This window comes from Scyliorhinus torazame, chromosome 22, assembly GCF_047496885.1.
Source record: "Scyliorhinus torazame isolate Kashiwa2021f chromosome 22, sScyTor2.1, whole genome shotgun sequence".
NCBI lineage: Eukaryota > Metazoa > Chordata > Chondrichthyes > Carcharhiniformes > Scyliorhinidae > Scyliorhinus > Scyliorhinus torazame.
The window spans coordinates 50,015,522-50,031,387 of record NC_092728.1 but is presented as its reverse complement, the minus strand read 5'-3'; the positions used below and the strand labels follow the sequence as shown (position 1 = coordinate 50,031,387).

Here is a 15,866-nt window from a genome sequence, read left to right as displayed (position 1 = left end):
CCTCTGCTTTCTGACAGTCGGCCAATCCTCAATCCAATCTAATATTCCACACCCAACTCCCTGCAATCTCACCCTCTGGATCAATCTTTTATGCGGAGAACAATTTCAGACTAACATTGATTGACAGGTAAACTAAATACTTGAAAGTTGCATCTCACCACCTGACTCCCCATTCCGATGTTTTGAATCACATGAGGTTTCGGCACTGACACCATACATGTGGACTACATTTGTCACAAAATGCGAAGGATGTCTATTTCATTCAAGTGTAACCTTATTTGACACAAACTTTGACAAGTGTGGAGTCATTTTCATTCTGCATTTTACTGTTGGGAGACTTACAATAGGGTTTTTTTAATTTCTGTGTCTTTTTTTCTCTTTCCCTCAATCCAATCTTTCTTTTGCCTTCTGTACCTGATTTGACATTGCATTCACCATTCTACCTTCTGATTCAGATTCTGTGTTGTTCAGTAACAATTCTTCAATTGGATTAGTTAAGGAAATACAACCAGGAGGTCTTGTGGTGCAGTGGAATAGCGTCCCTGCCTCTAAGTCAGAAGCTTCAGGTTGAAGTCCCACTCCAGGATTTGATAGCCAAGGAAGGTGCATTCACAATGCGGTTAAGTGTCAACTTGTAAATCCTTCCAACACAGACCAATGGCAGGCGGGAAGAGTGGAAGAGTTTCCCAATCAACCCAACGTGATGGAAAAATTTGGAAAACCACCCACCGCTATCCATAGCTACAGGCAACAACATGCATATCAGGGGGTCCAGTTGGCTGGATGGCCGCTTGGTGTCAACAGTAGGGAGTTCGATCCCTATTCCGGCTGAGATGGATTGGGACCCGCCTCATTTCCCTACCCGTAGTGGAGGTCATGGCAGTGTGGGTTGCATCTGCCTTCGGGCGGAGTCAAAAAAAGGAAGAGAGGAGGAAGAAGAAACAACACAGTTTGTGTTCAAACAGGCCCAGATGCCGGGGGGGGGGTGGAAACTAAACCGGCACGGACAAAGTCCAACTAATTAGTTTGCTGCTGCAGGAAACTCTGTCCCATTACTAATCTGTGGGAACTTTATTTCAGTGCTCAACTTACGAAACAGATTCCTAAGGAGACTATGCATTTAATATTGATTAATTCAAATGCAAACTAAATTTCAGAAGAAAAAACATTCTTAATATAATATACACATTATTTGCTTGGGAGGAACAAGTGACCTTGGATTCTCAAAGCTCTCCACCACTAGGGTTTCTCTCACGTCATATTTGCGTCTGCTGTCGACTAATTGATGTCGATTGATTGTTGTGATTTGTCAATAACTTCATTATTGCATCATGCAACTACCAGAAGACAGGCTAAATTAACTTTGGTCCTTTATGGTCTCACAATTCCTATGGCCAATAACTCTTTCCAATATGCATTTGGTTTGGGTAACAGAGTATCACTCAAACATACCAAGTTCCTTCAGTTCTAAATTAAATAATTTAGCTCAAAGGGCATTAATGTACTGGAAACCAGTCCTGTTGCATCCGATTTTACATGAATGTCTGATGCCATAATTAAAATAAACATTAGCTCTGGTTGTCTAGTTTGTTTTCTTTAATCCCAACTACGAGTCAACAATCGGTGATAATAGCCGACCCTCCTCAAGCTGAGATAAGAGTCACCAGGCAATAATTTAATACTATAACTCTAACTTTTAATATGGCAGTAAATGTAATCACATTAGTAGATATTAGTATCCCAAAACGGCATATTAGCAAAACTCCTCATTAACTGATTTGCATATTAAGGCTGAGCGGGCAAGGGGTCATTTATCTTTCCCGTTTTTACTACACACCGAATTGAACAGCTCCTTGGTCAGGCCCAGATAGTTGTGTAATGCCAGGAAGGTCACTCTCTGCAAGCGCACCATGATTATCTGAGAAAAAGAGAAAGCACAGTTACTCTCAGTGCCCCATCAACATTAGTAACATTTCCTAAGAGCACACTGGTAGATGCGGAGTTAAATCCACTCGAACTCTGAAAATGTGTCCAACCATACATTTACAGATTTCCTCCTTCCAAATTGGAGTTGTAAATGGAAATCGAGCTTCAAGCTACACAAGAACATGAAGAATATACTAACGATGAACTGTCATTGATGGTGGAAGGAATGCACAGTATTGAAATTATACCACTTGAGACACATGGGTACAGCATTAAAGCAGACTTTATATTTGCTTAATAAGCTCAGTGGCAACATCATTGTGGAAATTTTGCAAATGGCTAGGCAGAAGAGTTATTCCAAGTCTATGTAAAACTTTCTACTCTACGATTAATGATAATTTCACTGTCAACGCCATTGGCTGAAGCAACTCTATGGTCATCAGCATGTTCTCGTCATCTCGCCTTGGGGCTTTTTGCCAATCACATAAAACATGTCCTCTGGTTATAAATCCTTCCCCATACAGTTTCTCCATATTTGCTGCATCATGATTTTTGAACATCACCAACAAATCTCTCCTTAACCTTCACTGCTCCAAGGAGAACAACCCCAGTTTCTCCAGTCACTCCACGTAAGCCCCTCACCCCTGGTACTATCAGAGTAACTCTCCTCTGCACCTCCAGCAAGGCTTTCACATCCGTTCTAAAGTGTGCTGCCCAGAATTGTACACAATGCTCCAGCTGGTGCTAAACCAGCATTTTTATAAGGTTTAACAAAGCCTGTTTGCTTTTGCATACTGTGTCTCTATTCATAAAGGCTTTATTAATGGTTTTGTCAACTTGTTTGCCACCTTCAAAGGCTTGGGTACTTTCATTCCAAAATCTCAGCTCCTGCATCCCTTTACAGTTGTACTTTAAAAAAAATTATTTTACAGGATGTGGGCGTTGCTGGTTAGCATTTATTGCCCATCCCTAGTTGCCTTTGAGAAGGTGGTGCCTTTTTGAACCACCACAGTCCATGTGTAGGAGGTAAACCCAGAGTGCTGCTTCGGAGGGATTCCAGGATTTTGCCCCAGCGACAAGTGAAGGAAGGGCAAGATAGTGAGTGACTTGAAGGGGAACCTCCAGGTGGTGGTGTTCCCAGATACCTGCTGCTCTAGTCCTTCTAGGTGGTAGTGGTAATGGGTTTGGAAGGAGCGGTTGAAGGAACCTTGGTGAGTTCCTGCAGTGCTTCTTGTAGATGGTGCACACGGCTGCCACTGTTCGTTGGTGGTGGAGGGATTGAATGTTTGCGGAAGGGGGACCAATCAAGTGGGCTGCTTCATCGTGGATGGTGTTGAGCTTCTTGAGTGTTGCTGGAGCTACACTCATCCAGTTAAGTGGGGAGTATTCCATCACACTCCTGGCTTCATAGAATCTCATTGGTGCAGAAAGAGGCCATTCGGCCCATCAAGTGTACACCAACCCTCTGGAAAACTGCTCTACCTAAACCCACTCCCCAGGCCCATCCTAGCAGCGAATCGAGCTAATCATTGGGCACAAAGGGGCAAATTAACATGACTAATCCACCTAACCTGCACATCTTTGACTGTGGGAGGAAACCAAAGCACCCCGAGGAAACCCACGCAGACATCGGGAAAACTGGCAAACTCCACACAGTCGCCCAAGACCAGAATTAAATCAGGGTCAATGTTAGGCACCAGAGTTGACCACTGTGCCACAGCTGCTTGTGCCTTGTAGATAGACAGGCTTTGGGGGTCAGGAGGCGAGGTAATCGCCGCAGAATTCCTAGACTGGCCTTCTCTGGTAGCCACGGTATTTATATAGAACATCGAACATACAATGCAGAATGAGGCCATTCAGCCCATCGAGTCTGCACCGACCCACTTAAGCCCTCACTTCCACCCCATCCCCGCAACCCAATAACCCCTCCTAAACTTGTTGGACTCTAAGGGCAATTTAGCATGGCCAATCCATCTAACCTGCACGTCTTTGGATTGTGGGAGGAAACTGGAGCACCCGGAGGAAACACACGCAGAGCTAGTCCAGTTCAATTTCTGGTCAATGGTAGCTCCCACCATGTTGGTAGTGGGGGATTTAGTGATGGTAAGCATTGAATGTCATGGGGCAATGGTTTAATTCTCCCTTATTGGAGATGGTCATTTCCTGTTACTTGTGTGGCTCGAATGTTACTTGCCAATTGTCAGCCCAAGCAGGACATTGTCCAGGTTTTGCTGCATTTGGACATGCTTCAGCATCTGAGGAGTTGTAAATGGCGCTGAACATGTTCAGTCATCCACAAAAATCGCCACTTCTGATCTTATGATTGAAGGAAGATAATTGATGAAGCAGATGGTTGGAACTAGAAACTACCCGGAGGAATTTTTGCAGTATGCCTGGAGCTGACATGATTAACCTCCAACCATCACAACCATATTTATTTGTGCCAAGTGTGACTCTAACCAGTGGACAGTTTTCCCCCCCCTGATTCCCAATGACTCCAGTTTAGCTAGGGCTCCTTGATACCACTCGGTTAAATGCTGCCTTGATGTCAAAGGCAGTCATTCTCACCTCATCTCTGGAATTCTCCTCTTTTGTCCATGTTTGAACCAAGGCTGTAATGAGATCAGGAGCCGAGTGGCAATCGCAAAACCTAACTGAGTGTCCGCGAGCAGGTGATTACTCAATGCCGCTTGCTAGCACTGTTGATGACCCCTTCCGGCACTTAATAATAATAATCGCTTATTGTCACAAGTAGGCTTCAATGAAGTTACTGTGAAAAGCCCCTAGTCGCCACATTCCGGCATCTGTTCGGGGAGGCCAGTTTGGGAATTGCACCCGTGCTGCTGGCCTTGTTCTGCATTACAAGTCAGCTGTTTAGCCCACTGTGCTAAACTAGTCCCTTTTTAGCCCTGTTTAGCCCACTTTGCTGATGATTGAGAATGGACAGATGGGGATGTAATTGGCTGGGTTGGATTCGTCCTGTTTCTTGTGTACAGACATACCTGGGCAATTTTCCACATTGCCGGGTAGATGCCAGTGTTGTAGTTGTACGGAAACAGTTAGGGGTGCACCAAGTTCTGGAGCATAAGTTTTCAAGGCTATTGCCAGAATATTGTCAGGGCCCATAGCCTTTGCAATATTCAGTGCCTTCAGCCCGTTTCTTGATATCACGTGGAGCAAATCAAATTGGCTGAAGACTGGCATCTGTGATGCTGGGGACCTCCTGCAGAGGCCGAGATGGATCTTCGGCACTTCTAGCTGAAGATTGTTGCGAATGCTTCAGCCTCGTTTTTTGCACAGATCCTCATTGAGGATGGGGATATTTATATTGCCTTTCTTCATTCTTCCTACCAAAGTAAATCACTTTGCACTTCTTTGCATGTCGCCAGTTTGTCTATGTCCTCTTGAAGTCTTACGACCCTCCTCGTTGTTTACAATATTTCAAAGTTTTGTGTCTGCACACACCGACACCTGGGTGACACACACCACTGTATGCTTTCTTCAAGTCTGAAAAAGCATCTATTCAGCACTATTGTCTACTTTCCATACTGTAGTTGAATTTGTATCCAAGCGGGCTTTGTCCCTTTAGTCCCACGGGTTTCAGTTGTGCAAACAAGTCCATCGTGTAAACTTCGCCGAAGTTTTTTTTTTTTGAAAGTCCACATACATTACATAGTAGCATCAACCTTAGATGGCCCTAAATGTGAACATGGGAGAGTGGTGCAGAAGGTTGGTCTGTCATTACTTCCCTGGCATCCAGAATGCACCAAGCAACAACAGAGCAAGTGTTTAGGCTGGCCAGTCACAATAACTCCCACTAGCCATCCCCCACCTGCAAACAATGACTCGTCTCAGCAACACAAGTTCTCAGGAAACGAAGGAAATTTAGCATGTCCACACTGACTATTACCAACTTTTACAGATGCACCATAGAAAGCATCCTGCTTTCACAGCAGGCATCACAGCCTGGTATGGCAACTGCTCGACCCAAGACCGCAAGAAACTTCAGAGAGTCATGAACACAGCCCAGTCCATCACACAAACCTGCCTCCCATTCACGGTAGCATTGTGGATAGCACAATTGCTTCACAGCTCCAGGGTCCCAGGTTCGATTCCGGCTTGGGTCACTGTCTGTGCAGAGTCTGCACGTCCTCCCCGTGTGTGCGTGGGTTTCCTCCGGGTGCTCCGGTTTGCTCCCACAGTCCAAAGATGTGCAGGTTAGGTGGGTTGGCCATGATAAATTGCCCTTAATGTCCAAAATTGCCCTTAGTGTTGGGTGGGGTTACTGGGTTATGGGGATAGGGTGGCGGTGTTGACCTTGGGTAGGATGCTCTTTCCAAGAGCCGGTGCAGACTCGATGGGCTGAATGGCCTCCTTCTGCACTGTAAATTCTATGAATCTATGACTCTATCTACACCTCCCGCTGCCTTGGGAAAGTGGGCAGCATAATCAAAGATCTGTCCCACCCGGCTTACTCACTCTTCCAACTTCTTCCATCGGGCAGGAGATACAAACGTTTGAGAACATGCTAGAACAGATTCAAAAACAGCTTCTCCGCCGCTGTTACCTGACCCCTAAAGGACCCGATTATGACTGATCTGATTAATACTACACTCCTGTATGCTTCACCCGATGCCGGTGTCTATGTATTTACATTGTATACCTTGTGTTGCCCTATTATGTTTTTTTTTTAATGTTATTTTATTTTCATGTACTAAATGATCTGTTTGAGCTGCTCGCAAAACAATAATTTTCACTGTACCTGGGTACACGTGACAATAAACAAATCCAATCCAATATTCAACAGTGTTTTAAAAGTGTCAATGTATTCTTACCTGAACCACTCGGACTAGGGTTTCTGGGTACTTCTGGAAGACTGACTGAAACGCGCTGGCTGGCAAGCGCAGCACAGTGGATGTGCACACTGCCCGAGCAGAGACAGTTTTATATGGAGCAGGATAACCCTGGAAGGTGAGCAATATAGTAACAGTTCAGCAAACTAATAAACTAAATTTTATAACACTTCAGATAGAGAGCTACTACTCTTAATGAGGTCTCATCGTGATCTTTCAGTTTATCCGGACAAAATAATTAAAGGAGGCAGCAAGGTATGGGGATATGGAGAGGAGAATCAGGAAGGCAAAGTCATGTTGCTAACTGAGCAACATCCTTAAGGAATAATTACCCAGTTGGATTGACTTATTTTTAAGTCACGATCATTTCATCACAAGCCTAAGGAACAATGCAGCAAAAATTGAGTATTACACCCTTAGGTAGGCAACATGCAATCAAGAAAAAAAGTAGATGACACCCAATGACCCAGTTGTAGAAATAATTCCTATTGTAGAACTAAGCTCTGAACACCAAAAAGATTCAGAAACAACCTTCCTTGCACATTACAGAGCTCAACAGTGGTAGGAGCATTGCAATAGGTTTCAGTGTCTCAAGCAAGGCAAAGCTTGGAGGTGAGGGGCTTGGGAACCTAGGAAGATTGCGAGACAAGGGGCTACTACCCCCAATCGTTATCCAATGATTTTTGCTGAATTATGTGTGGGAGTGTTAGCTGAGGATAGGAACAGGCTCAGTCAAAAGCCTTTCTTTTACTCAGTCATTTTAAATGGAGAATTACCATTTGGGTGGGATGGGTGGGTGAATGCAGGTAACAAGAGTGTTCTTACCCTCGTATGACTCATGTGAGGACAAAAAGCAAGCAGGAGCTTGCATTTAGAGAGCACCTTTCACAATGGTAGCACATTACAGCCAATGAAGCATGTTTCAAGCGTAATCTCCATTGTAATACAGGAAATGTGGCAGCTTCACGGAGTTCAATGACCCGAACATTTGTATTTCTATTTGAGAGTTAAATATTGGCCAGTGAGAACTCCCTTGCCTGCCCTTCTTCCAATAGTGCTTTAATGTCTCATCTGAAAGATGGTCCCTCCAGCAGCGCACCGTTCACTCAGTATCACACTGAAGTGTGAGCTTACGGTCAGATCTCTAGAGTGAAACCTAAACCCACAACGTTCCTGACTTGGTGGACAATGCAGTATACGTGCCAGGATTTGCACACTGTAAGCTTTCACAAACAGCAATGAAATAGGTGGCCAGGTAAACTGCTTTATAGATGCTGGTTGAAGAACAGAGAAAGTAGCATCATAGAATCTTTTACGTTCATCTGAGGGGACAGCTGGGGCCTCAGTTCATCCAATGGTCAGCACCATTACAGTACTGTACTCTCTCAGTATAGTTGAAATGTCAGTCTAGTTAACGTGCCCAAAGACTCTCGAGTGGGACTTCACCTTCCATCCATGCTGATTGCAGCGGGGGTGCCAAGTGCAGAGGGGGAGAAAAGTGAAAAAGGAATGCATGCGCGCTATTGAAACTGAACCAATATTGAGTCGCCTACAGCGAGAGAGGATCCACTCAATCTGATTAAACGTCGTCTTCACAGTCTGGTACATTAATCGGAAATAAATTATTCTTTTCCCACATGGAAATAAATATCTTTGTTTGTCCACATCAGAATTGAACACAACAAAAGCAGTGCTATTCAATCAAACCAAGTGTGATTCTATCAGATAATTGAATTGCATAAATGCTACAAACTACAGAAGGATAGCATTGATTTTCAAACAAGCAATAAGCTCAAGTTTACGCAAAGAGTAGTGAGGCCGTGGAATGCCCTACCTGCTACAGTAGTGAACTCGCCAACATTGAGGGCATTTAAAAGTTTATTGGATAAACATATGGATGATAATGGTATAGTGTAGGTTAGATGGCTTTTGTTTCGGTGCAACATCATGGGCCGAAGGGCCTGTACTGCGCTGTATTGTTCTATGTTCTATTATTACTGCTGATCACATAAAAACTTTGACGATTTCAGTTCACAAAAGAAGAATTAGTTGCTTCTGGGTCACAGATACAACATGTCACAAGCAGTGAACTAGTGAAACCTAGAACACATTGAAGTCTCAATGTACATCATTGCTGATGAGAAAAGCTAGTAAAGTGGCAGTGTCCAACTCCTTCACTCAACAGAACTATGGCAAAGATAGACCTGGATGTGGATAGGTTGAAATACTGGCCTTTAGCACTGATTTTCAGCTGGAGGCTAAAGTGTTTTTGGGGGGAGGGGCTTTTAAAAAAACAAAATGGCTGGAATATAGTATTTTGGATAAGTAAATAAAGATGACAGAGGAAACTGAAGACAAAACAAAGGATTTCTAAAAAATAATTTTTGTTAAGTGCATTTTTGTTTCTAAAGAGTTGCTCCCGCCATGTTTAAGCTTTGCCACTGTAATGTTGACATTTAATTCACTTTGATGGTGGAAGCTGAAAACCTTCCTTTTAAAACAAAATTGGCTACATCAAGGAAGCTGTAATCTCTCAGGACATGCCAGCAGCTAAGGTTGAAGGCATCAGCCTTAATATGCAATGCAAAATAAATCTTCACATTTATGCATCAACACAATAACACAGGGAGCAAAATGCAAGGCATAAAACAGTGTGGCCTAAGATATTCCCGTTATGTCAGAACATGTACAACAAGATGATAGAATCCATCTGAACTGTTGGTCATTGAATCATCCTTTCTACCAATTTGAACAGGCAAATATCAGGAAAGGCACTGATACTATCGTTCCAGGGGCTAATGTTTAGAGTTGGCAATGAAACTGGATACAAGTGATTAGGGCCAATACAAGTCACCCAAACTCAAAGCGCATGTAACTTCCTGAGTTATTTGGTGAGTTTACTTCCCATTATGGAACAGATTGTTGAGGTGTTATAATTGGGTCCAGGTCTTTTAAAGGTGGAGGTGGGTTGGATTCAGTCACAATTCTTGCATCTGATCAGTATCCAGTGACACCTGCTGAAAAATGTGCACATGCAAGCTGGATGAGGACATGATTATAGACGACTCTGATGTGTCCCAATAACCCGTAGCATTCTGGCAATCCCTGTCTGGGCCTGACACATCGGCGGAGGTAACTGCCAGCTCTGCCAAGTAACCATAACCCAACGGGAGACAGGCTCATGGTAAGGAAGTGTGTGTGAGATAGTCGGATCATAGACATGGCATCTATTATCAGTAACTGCACGGGAGGGGGAAAACGTATTGTACTCTACACAATAGGAACCGCACATTGTGGGGAAAAAAAGAACATACATTTCTATCAATCAAAAATCTGAACATTGTTAAATATTCCAGCAACTCTAAGCATCACTGTCAAAATAAATACCAATCTAACTGCCCCATAGTTGCTCCTGGCAACTAACATCCTCAATAAAACGGCCTGCATGTTGTGCACTATTTACTCACTGTGATGACATCTAGAATACTGAGAAGACTGTGCACACTGTCGCCTGGCAGAACTTCTTTCACCACAACCTCAGTGCCATCCTGTTCAAACAAAGAACAAAAAAAATTAAATGTTCATTCATGTGACTATTCAGTCTCAACTTGACTGAATTAATTCTAACCATTCCAAAAATGTACATTTTGATGTTTTATCTCTGAACCTATAATTTCCCAAACTGTGAATTCCACTGACATGCCAACAGACCGAGACAAGTGGAAGCTTCAGCGAATTACACAAAGTGGAGATATTTTCAAAACACATCCTTTTGACTTCAATTTCTACCACCCCTCCCGATTTCATTCTTCTCAGCTCATTGTCTGTTTTCCTCACATCTCCTTAGGACATTAAAAGTGGTCCCCCTCCTGCCAAAAAAGTAATGACGGAGAGTCAACGATCCCGCATTCGTCCTTCACTGCCATCAGCTGGTTTAAGACATCAACCTTGCCACTTCTTGTGCAAGCGATAGCACCAGGAGCCTCACAAGGATAAATAAATCCCATATAATGGCCGTGCTCCTGTGAACTTTTTGAGTGGGCAAGTAAACACAGCTGGGAATACCATTCAATTCCTCCATCCAAAAAGAAACACCCACAATCCTATTGCTGCAGCCCCTATTTGGCTCCGAAATGACATAAGATTTCTACCTCCGTTACCCAACCTAAAGTCTATTCGTTGCATAAAGAAGTGATGCCTTTCATAAGTTGAACGTGTGCCTCTTTATCCTCCCGTCGGTTTATCTTCTTGCAGAATTAGGAATGTAGGTACAAGAGTAGGTAATTCACCTCTCTAGCCTGTTCCAAAATTCAATTATGGTGTGGAGGTGCTGGCATTGGACGAGGGAGGGCACAGGAAGAAGTCTTAAGGAGTCACTAACTTTCAGAGCGCAGCTCCTTCCTCAGGTGAGTGACTCACCTGATGAAGGAGCAGCCCTCTGAAAACTAGTGAGACCAAATAAACCTGCTGGACTTTAACCTGATGTTGTAAGATTTCTTACTGTGCCAATATTCAATTAGATCACGGTTGATCTGTAGCTTAACTCCATCCACCTGCTGTGACCCCATAATGCTTAATATTCATACTCAATAAAAATGCATAAGATTTCTTTGTGTTGTGTGGTTTTATTTTAATATGAATTTTATTAGATTTTGAGGTATCTATTTCAAGTTGTTCCTGATGTCCACAAGCCATGGTAGGACAGCACAAACTGCCGACTAGACAAGAAACAATCTCAGTTTCATCCCAGGATGTTCGTGAGCCTCTTATGAGCCAATAATGGAAGGTTACTGACAGAAGCCTGGGGTTAGATTGCATGGTCACTCTTTGGTCCAGTGTGGGGAGGTACAGAGAATCCAAGAAAGGGGAAAATTCACAGCAAGTAGGCTATTCGGTGATTCTTTTCAAAGCCAGAAGCAAATTCCTCGCTAATTTGTAATGCACATCAGTAATTAAAAGCTGACATACATTTCACGGTTAGAGATGCTCAGAGTCAAAAGGCTCATAGTCAAGAACCTGAGCATGGTTTTTTAAAATTCATTTCCGGGATGTGGGCGTCGCTGGTTAGGCTAGCATTTATTGCCTATCCCTAGTTGCCCTTCAGAAGGTGGTGGTAAGCTGCCTTCTTGAACCGCTGCATTCCTGGAGGTGTAGGTACACCCACTATGCTGTTAGGGAGGCACTCCAGGATGTTGCCCCAGCAACAGTGAAGGAGCGGCGTCATATTTCCAAGTCAGGGTGGTGAGTGACTTGGAGGGGAACTTTCAGGTGGTGGAGTTCCCAGGTATCTGCTGCTCTTGTCCTAGATGGTAGTGGTCGTGGGTTTAGAAGGTGTTGGCTAAGGAACCTTGGTGAGCTACTGCAGTTACTGCCAATGTTAGTCGGTGGTGGAGGGTTTGAATGTTTGTGGAAGGGGGAGCAATCAAGCGGGCTGCTTTGACCTGGATGGTGTCAAGTTTCTTGAGTGTTGTTGGAGCTGCACTCAACCAGGCAAGTGGAGAGTATTCCATTACACTCCTGGCTTGTGCCTTGTTGATGGTGGACAGACTTTTTGGGGGGGGGGGGGGGGGGGTCAGATGAGTTACTTGCCGTATGAATCCTAGCCTTTGACCTGCCACAGTATTAATATGGCTAGTCCAGTTCAGTTTCTGATCAATGGTAACTCCCAGGATGTTGATTGTGGGAGATTCAGCGATGGGAATGCCATTGAACGTTAAGGAGCAGTGGTTAGATCCTCTCTTGTAGGAGATGGTCATTGCCTGGCACTTGTGTGGCGCGAATGCAACTTGCCACTCGTCAGCCCAAGGCAGGATAGTGTCCAGGTCTTGCTGCATTTGGACATGGACTGCTTCATTATTTGAGGAATTGCAAATGGTGCTGAACATTGTGCAGTCATCCGCAAACATCCGCACTTCTGACCTTATGATGGAAGGGAGGTCATTGATGAAGCAGCTGAAAATGGTTGGGCCTAGGACACTACCCTGAGGAACTCCTGGAGTTGAGATGATTGATCTCCAACCATAATAACCATCTTCCTTTGTGCCAGGTATGAATCCAACCAGCAGAGAGTTTCCCCCCCCTGATTCCCATTGACTCCAGTTTAGCCAGGGCTCCTTGATGCCATACTCAAGTGCCCCTACAAAGCTGGAGTGACACATTGAAAGAATTAACTTAACATGGGTAGAATAATCAGGAACAGGGTGAGAGATCTCCCAGAGATACAGTAAGGAGCAAAGCACACTGGATGTGATGCTTTACTGAGCTTGACAATGTGATTAATTCCTCCATAACAGCGTAAGCACTATAAGTAATTACCACAGCTCATAAAGTAAACCCAGCTTCATCATGCACGTTAAACAGTGCAACTCCTCAAAGAGAGCAACTCTAACATGATTAGACTCCACTGCTTCCAACATCACTATTAAAAGAAAGGGAGCTTATTAAAGTCAGTAACCCTTTAACCATTTTGACGTGAGCCCAGACATGCCGCTGATCAACAGAACTAGAATTCTAATTGGTATAAGCTGTTCTTCGGTACGGAGGGAACACATTCTTACATTCTCATTAATGCACAGTTCCAGCCTCCCATCCTGCACCACGTAGATGCTGTCATCAATCTCGCCTGGACGGAAGATGTACTCCCCATCGTGGAACTGCACAAAGAACATGTGTTTGCACAGTTCCAAAAACAGTGGTTTCTCAAAATGTCCCAACACCCTGCAAGGATAAAGAGTGACACATTTTGCACTGAAATATAAATAACTGAAGCAATTACGTTAACAGCAAGTCCACCAGCACCTGTAAAGGGACAGGTTGATACCAGATTGTTTAACACTGCACTCACACTGACCTGCATTTGTGATTCACAGCAGAACCAAAGCCAAGTGTAGAATCAGCCCTGATTCAGCTTTATAAAGGAGCTTCATTCAGTATCTTACCATAAAGCTGATGTTAACCACACCATGGTATGGAGACATTAACTGGAGACCCAATGAGAATGAAAGAATCTGATCGAGTTTCATCCCAGGTTGCTCTTGTGAGCTTCCTAAAGCCAATTTGGGAATATCAATGGTATTTAGCACGGTAATAAAACAAACTGCTGAAAAATCCGAAATTCATTGCTAAGAGCCAAGCTCACTGTTCTCAGTCAGGTCAGCTACTGGATACCTTACAATTGCCAACAGGAAACGCCCGCTGTTTGGCTGGCTTGAAGGGATAAGAACAAAAATATAACATTTTTAAATCAGCCAGGGTGTCCTGTTGACCATTTGATCACTCACTTGGAGGTGTCATGCATGTTGAAATCTGCTGTGATGTGCACCCCCCCTAAACACTATAATTCAACAGCGAGGAGAAGTTGTCTGCATCTGCAGAACTGCACCAGAGTGAAGGTCAGTGCCTCCTGTCGAGCAGTAGAGAAAATCTTCTCAAATGCGACTCTGGATGCACATATGTTGTATATCACAGAGTAATTCAGGAACTCAGGAAAGTCAGCCTGCTGTGACCGGGGGCAGCTTAGATGGCATCAACACTGGGTTCAAATTCTCTTTCACCTCACCCTTAAATTTCTTCGCTACTCTCCTCACATGCCATGCTCTTGTTGATCTAGGATCAGATGCTTACATGATCCTATTAAGTGGCGAAGGAGACTCGAGGGGCTGAATGGCCTACTCCTGCTCCTATATTCGTATTTAAGCATAGGAGTAAAGATGGTTTGTTTCGATTGTATGGAACCGCGGTAAGACTGCACCTGGAGTATTGTGTACAGTTTAGTCCCCTACCTCTGGAAGAATATACTGGTCATTGAGGGAGTGTAGCGCAGGTTTACCAGACTAATTCCTGGGATGGCAGGACTGTCCTACAAGGACAGATGGGAGGAAATTGGGCTTGGATTCTCTAGAGTTTAGAAGAATAAGGGGTGACCCCATTGAATCCACTGCCGGGTAGACGTAGGAAGGATGTTTCCCTGGCTGGGGAAGTCTAGAACCAGGGAACACAATCTCAGAATAAGGGGCAAGCCATTTAGGACTGAGATGAGGAGTTTCTTCACTTGCAGGGTAATGAATCTTTGGAATTCTCTACCCTAGAGGGCTGTGATGCTCAGTCATGGACTATGCACAAGACAATCAGATTTCTGGATACCAATGACATCACAGAATATGAGGAGAGCACAGGAGAGTGACATTTGGGTAGACAATTGGCCCGGATCTAATTGTTGAATGGCAGAGCAGGCTCGAAGGGCTGAGGAGCTCCTATGTTCTATATCAGGTCTCCTGAGTCAGACATACGGCTGTCAAGTGATGGGGACAAAATGGTGAATTTGGAGCAGCACTTAAATAATATAAAAGGTACATTAAATGCTACTGAATTAGCTTCCCTATAAGAAACACTGGCAGAACAACAACACAAATTGTACAGTGAAAGTGGCATCACCTACTTGTCATGCTTACCTAACATTTTTGAGCATATAAAGAACCTCAGAAGGCAAGTGGGAATTCTTCACGTCAAATTCGGTCAGATCAGCCTCCAGCAGTGAGGAGGGTGGCTCTTTTGGCTGCAAGGTTGGAGGCTCTTTCTTGAGGCGGAGTATCCTGCAAGAGCATCAGAAAAACAAATTAACACTGCAATTATGTTTTTTTTCTTTTCCTTAAATTGTTGGGGTACAGCAAATTTACCAAGGATATAAACGATGGCTGAAAGCAGTTCAATAATAGTCTTTGCAAGCTTTGCACTGAAGGGTTTGTCTATTAACAAGTGCTGCCATACTCTACAAACACTCAGACACCCACCCTGACGGCAAATGTAGACAACCTTTTCCTGCAAACAGTACCATCTCCTCAAACACTCTTTTTTTTTAAATTAAGGATTGCCACCTATAGCACTGCATATTGAAGTGACTAACAATAGGGAGATGGGCTAATTCTTAGACAACAGTCCTGGACTTCAAGAAGAAAAATTCATACCTCAAAAACTCAAAAGAAAGACAAAAAACATCCACCAAAGCCAGCTCTGATTGACAATAGCTGTCAATGAATAAATTATTCCCTCCAGATATTCACATCATCACATCAACGCCAGGAACAAGCG

General features: G+C 43.9%; 1 protein-coding gene across 3 annotated transcripts in view; it reads right to left on the bottom strand.

Moving 5' to 3' along the window:
* pnpla7b (patatin-like phospholipase domain containing 7b) overlaps window positions 1–15,866 on the bottom strand; it is a 473,312-nt gene that overhangs the window by 376,672 nt on the left and 80,774 nt on the right. For all 3 annotated transcript variants that reach the window (XM_072488205.1, XM_072488203.1, XM_072488204.1), the window contains 5 exons: window positions 15,230–15,370; window positions 13,337–13,496; window positions 10,247–10,327; window positions 6,762–6,890; window positions 1,838–1,918 (listed from right to left, as the gene is read on the bottom strand). In XM_072488205.1, coding sequence (XP_072344306.1) covers window positions 1,838–1,918; window positions 6,762–6,890; window positions 10,247–10,327; window positions 13,337–13,496; window positions 15,230–15,370 — 592 coding nt within the window. The remainder of the gene's footprint in view (window positions 1–1,837; window positions 1,919–6,761; window positions 6,891–10,246; window positions 10,328–13,336; window positions 13,497–15,229; window positions 15,371–15,866) is intronic.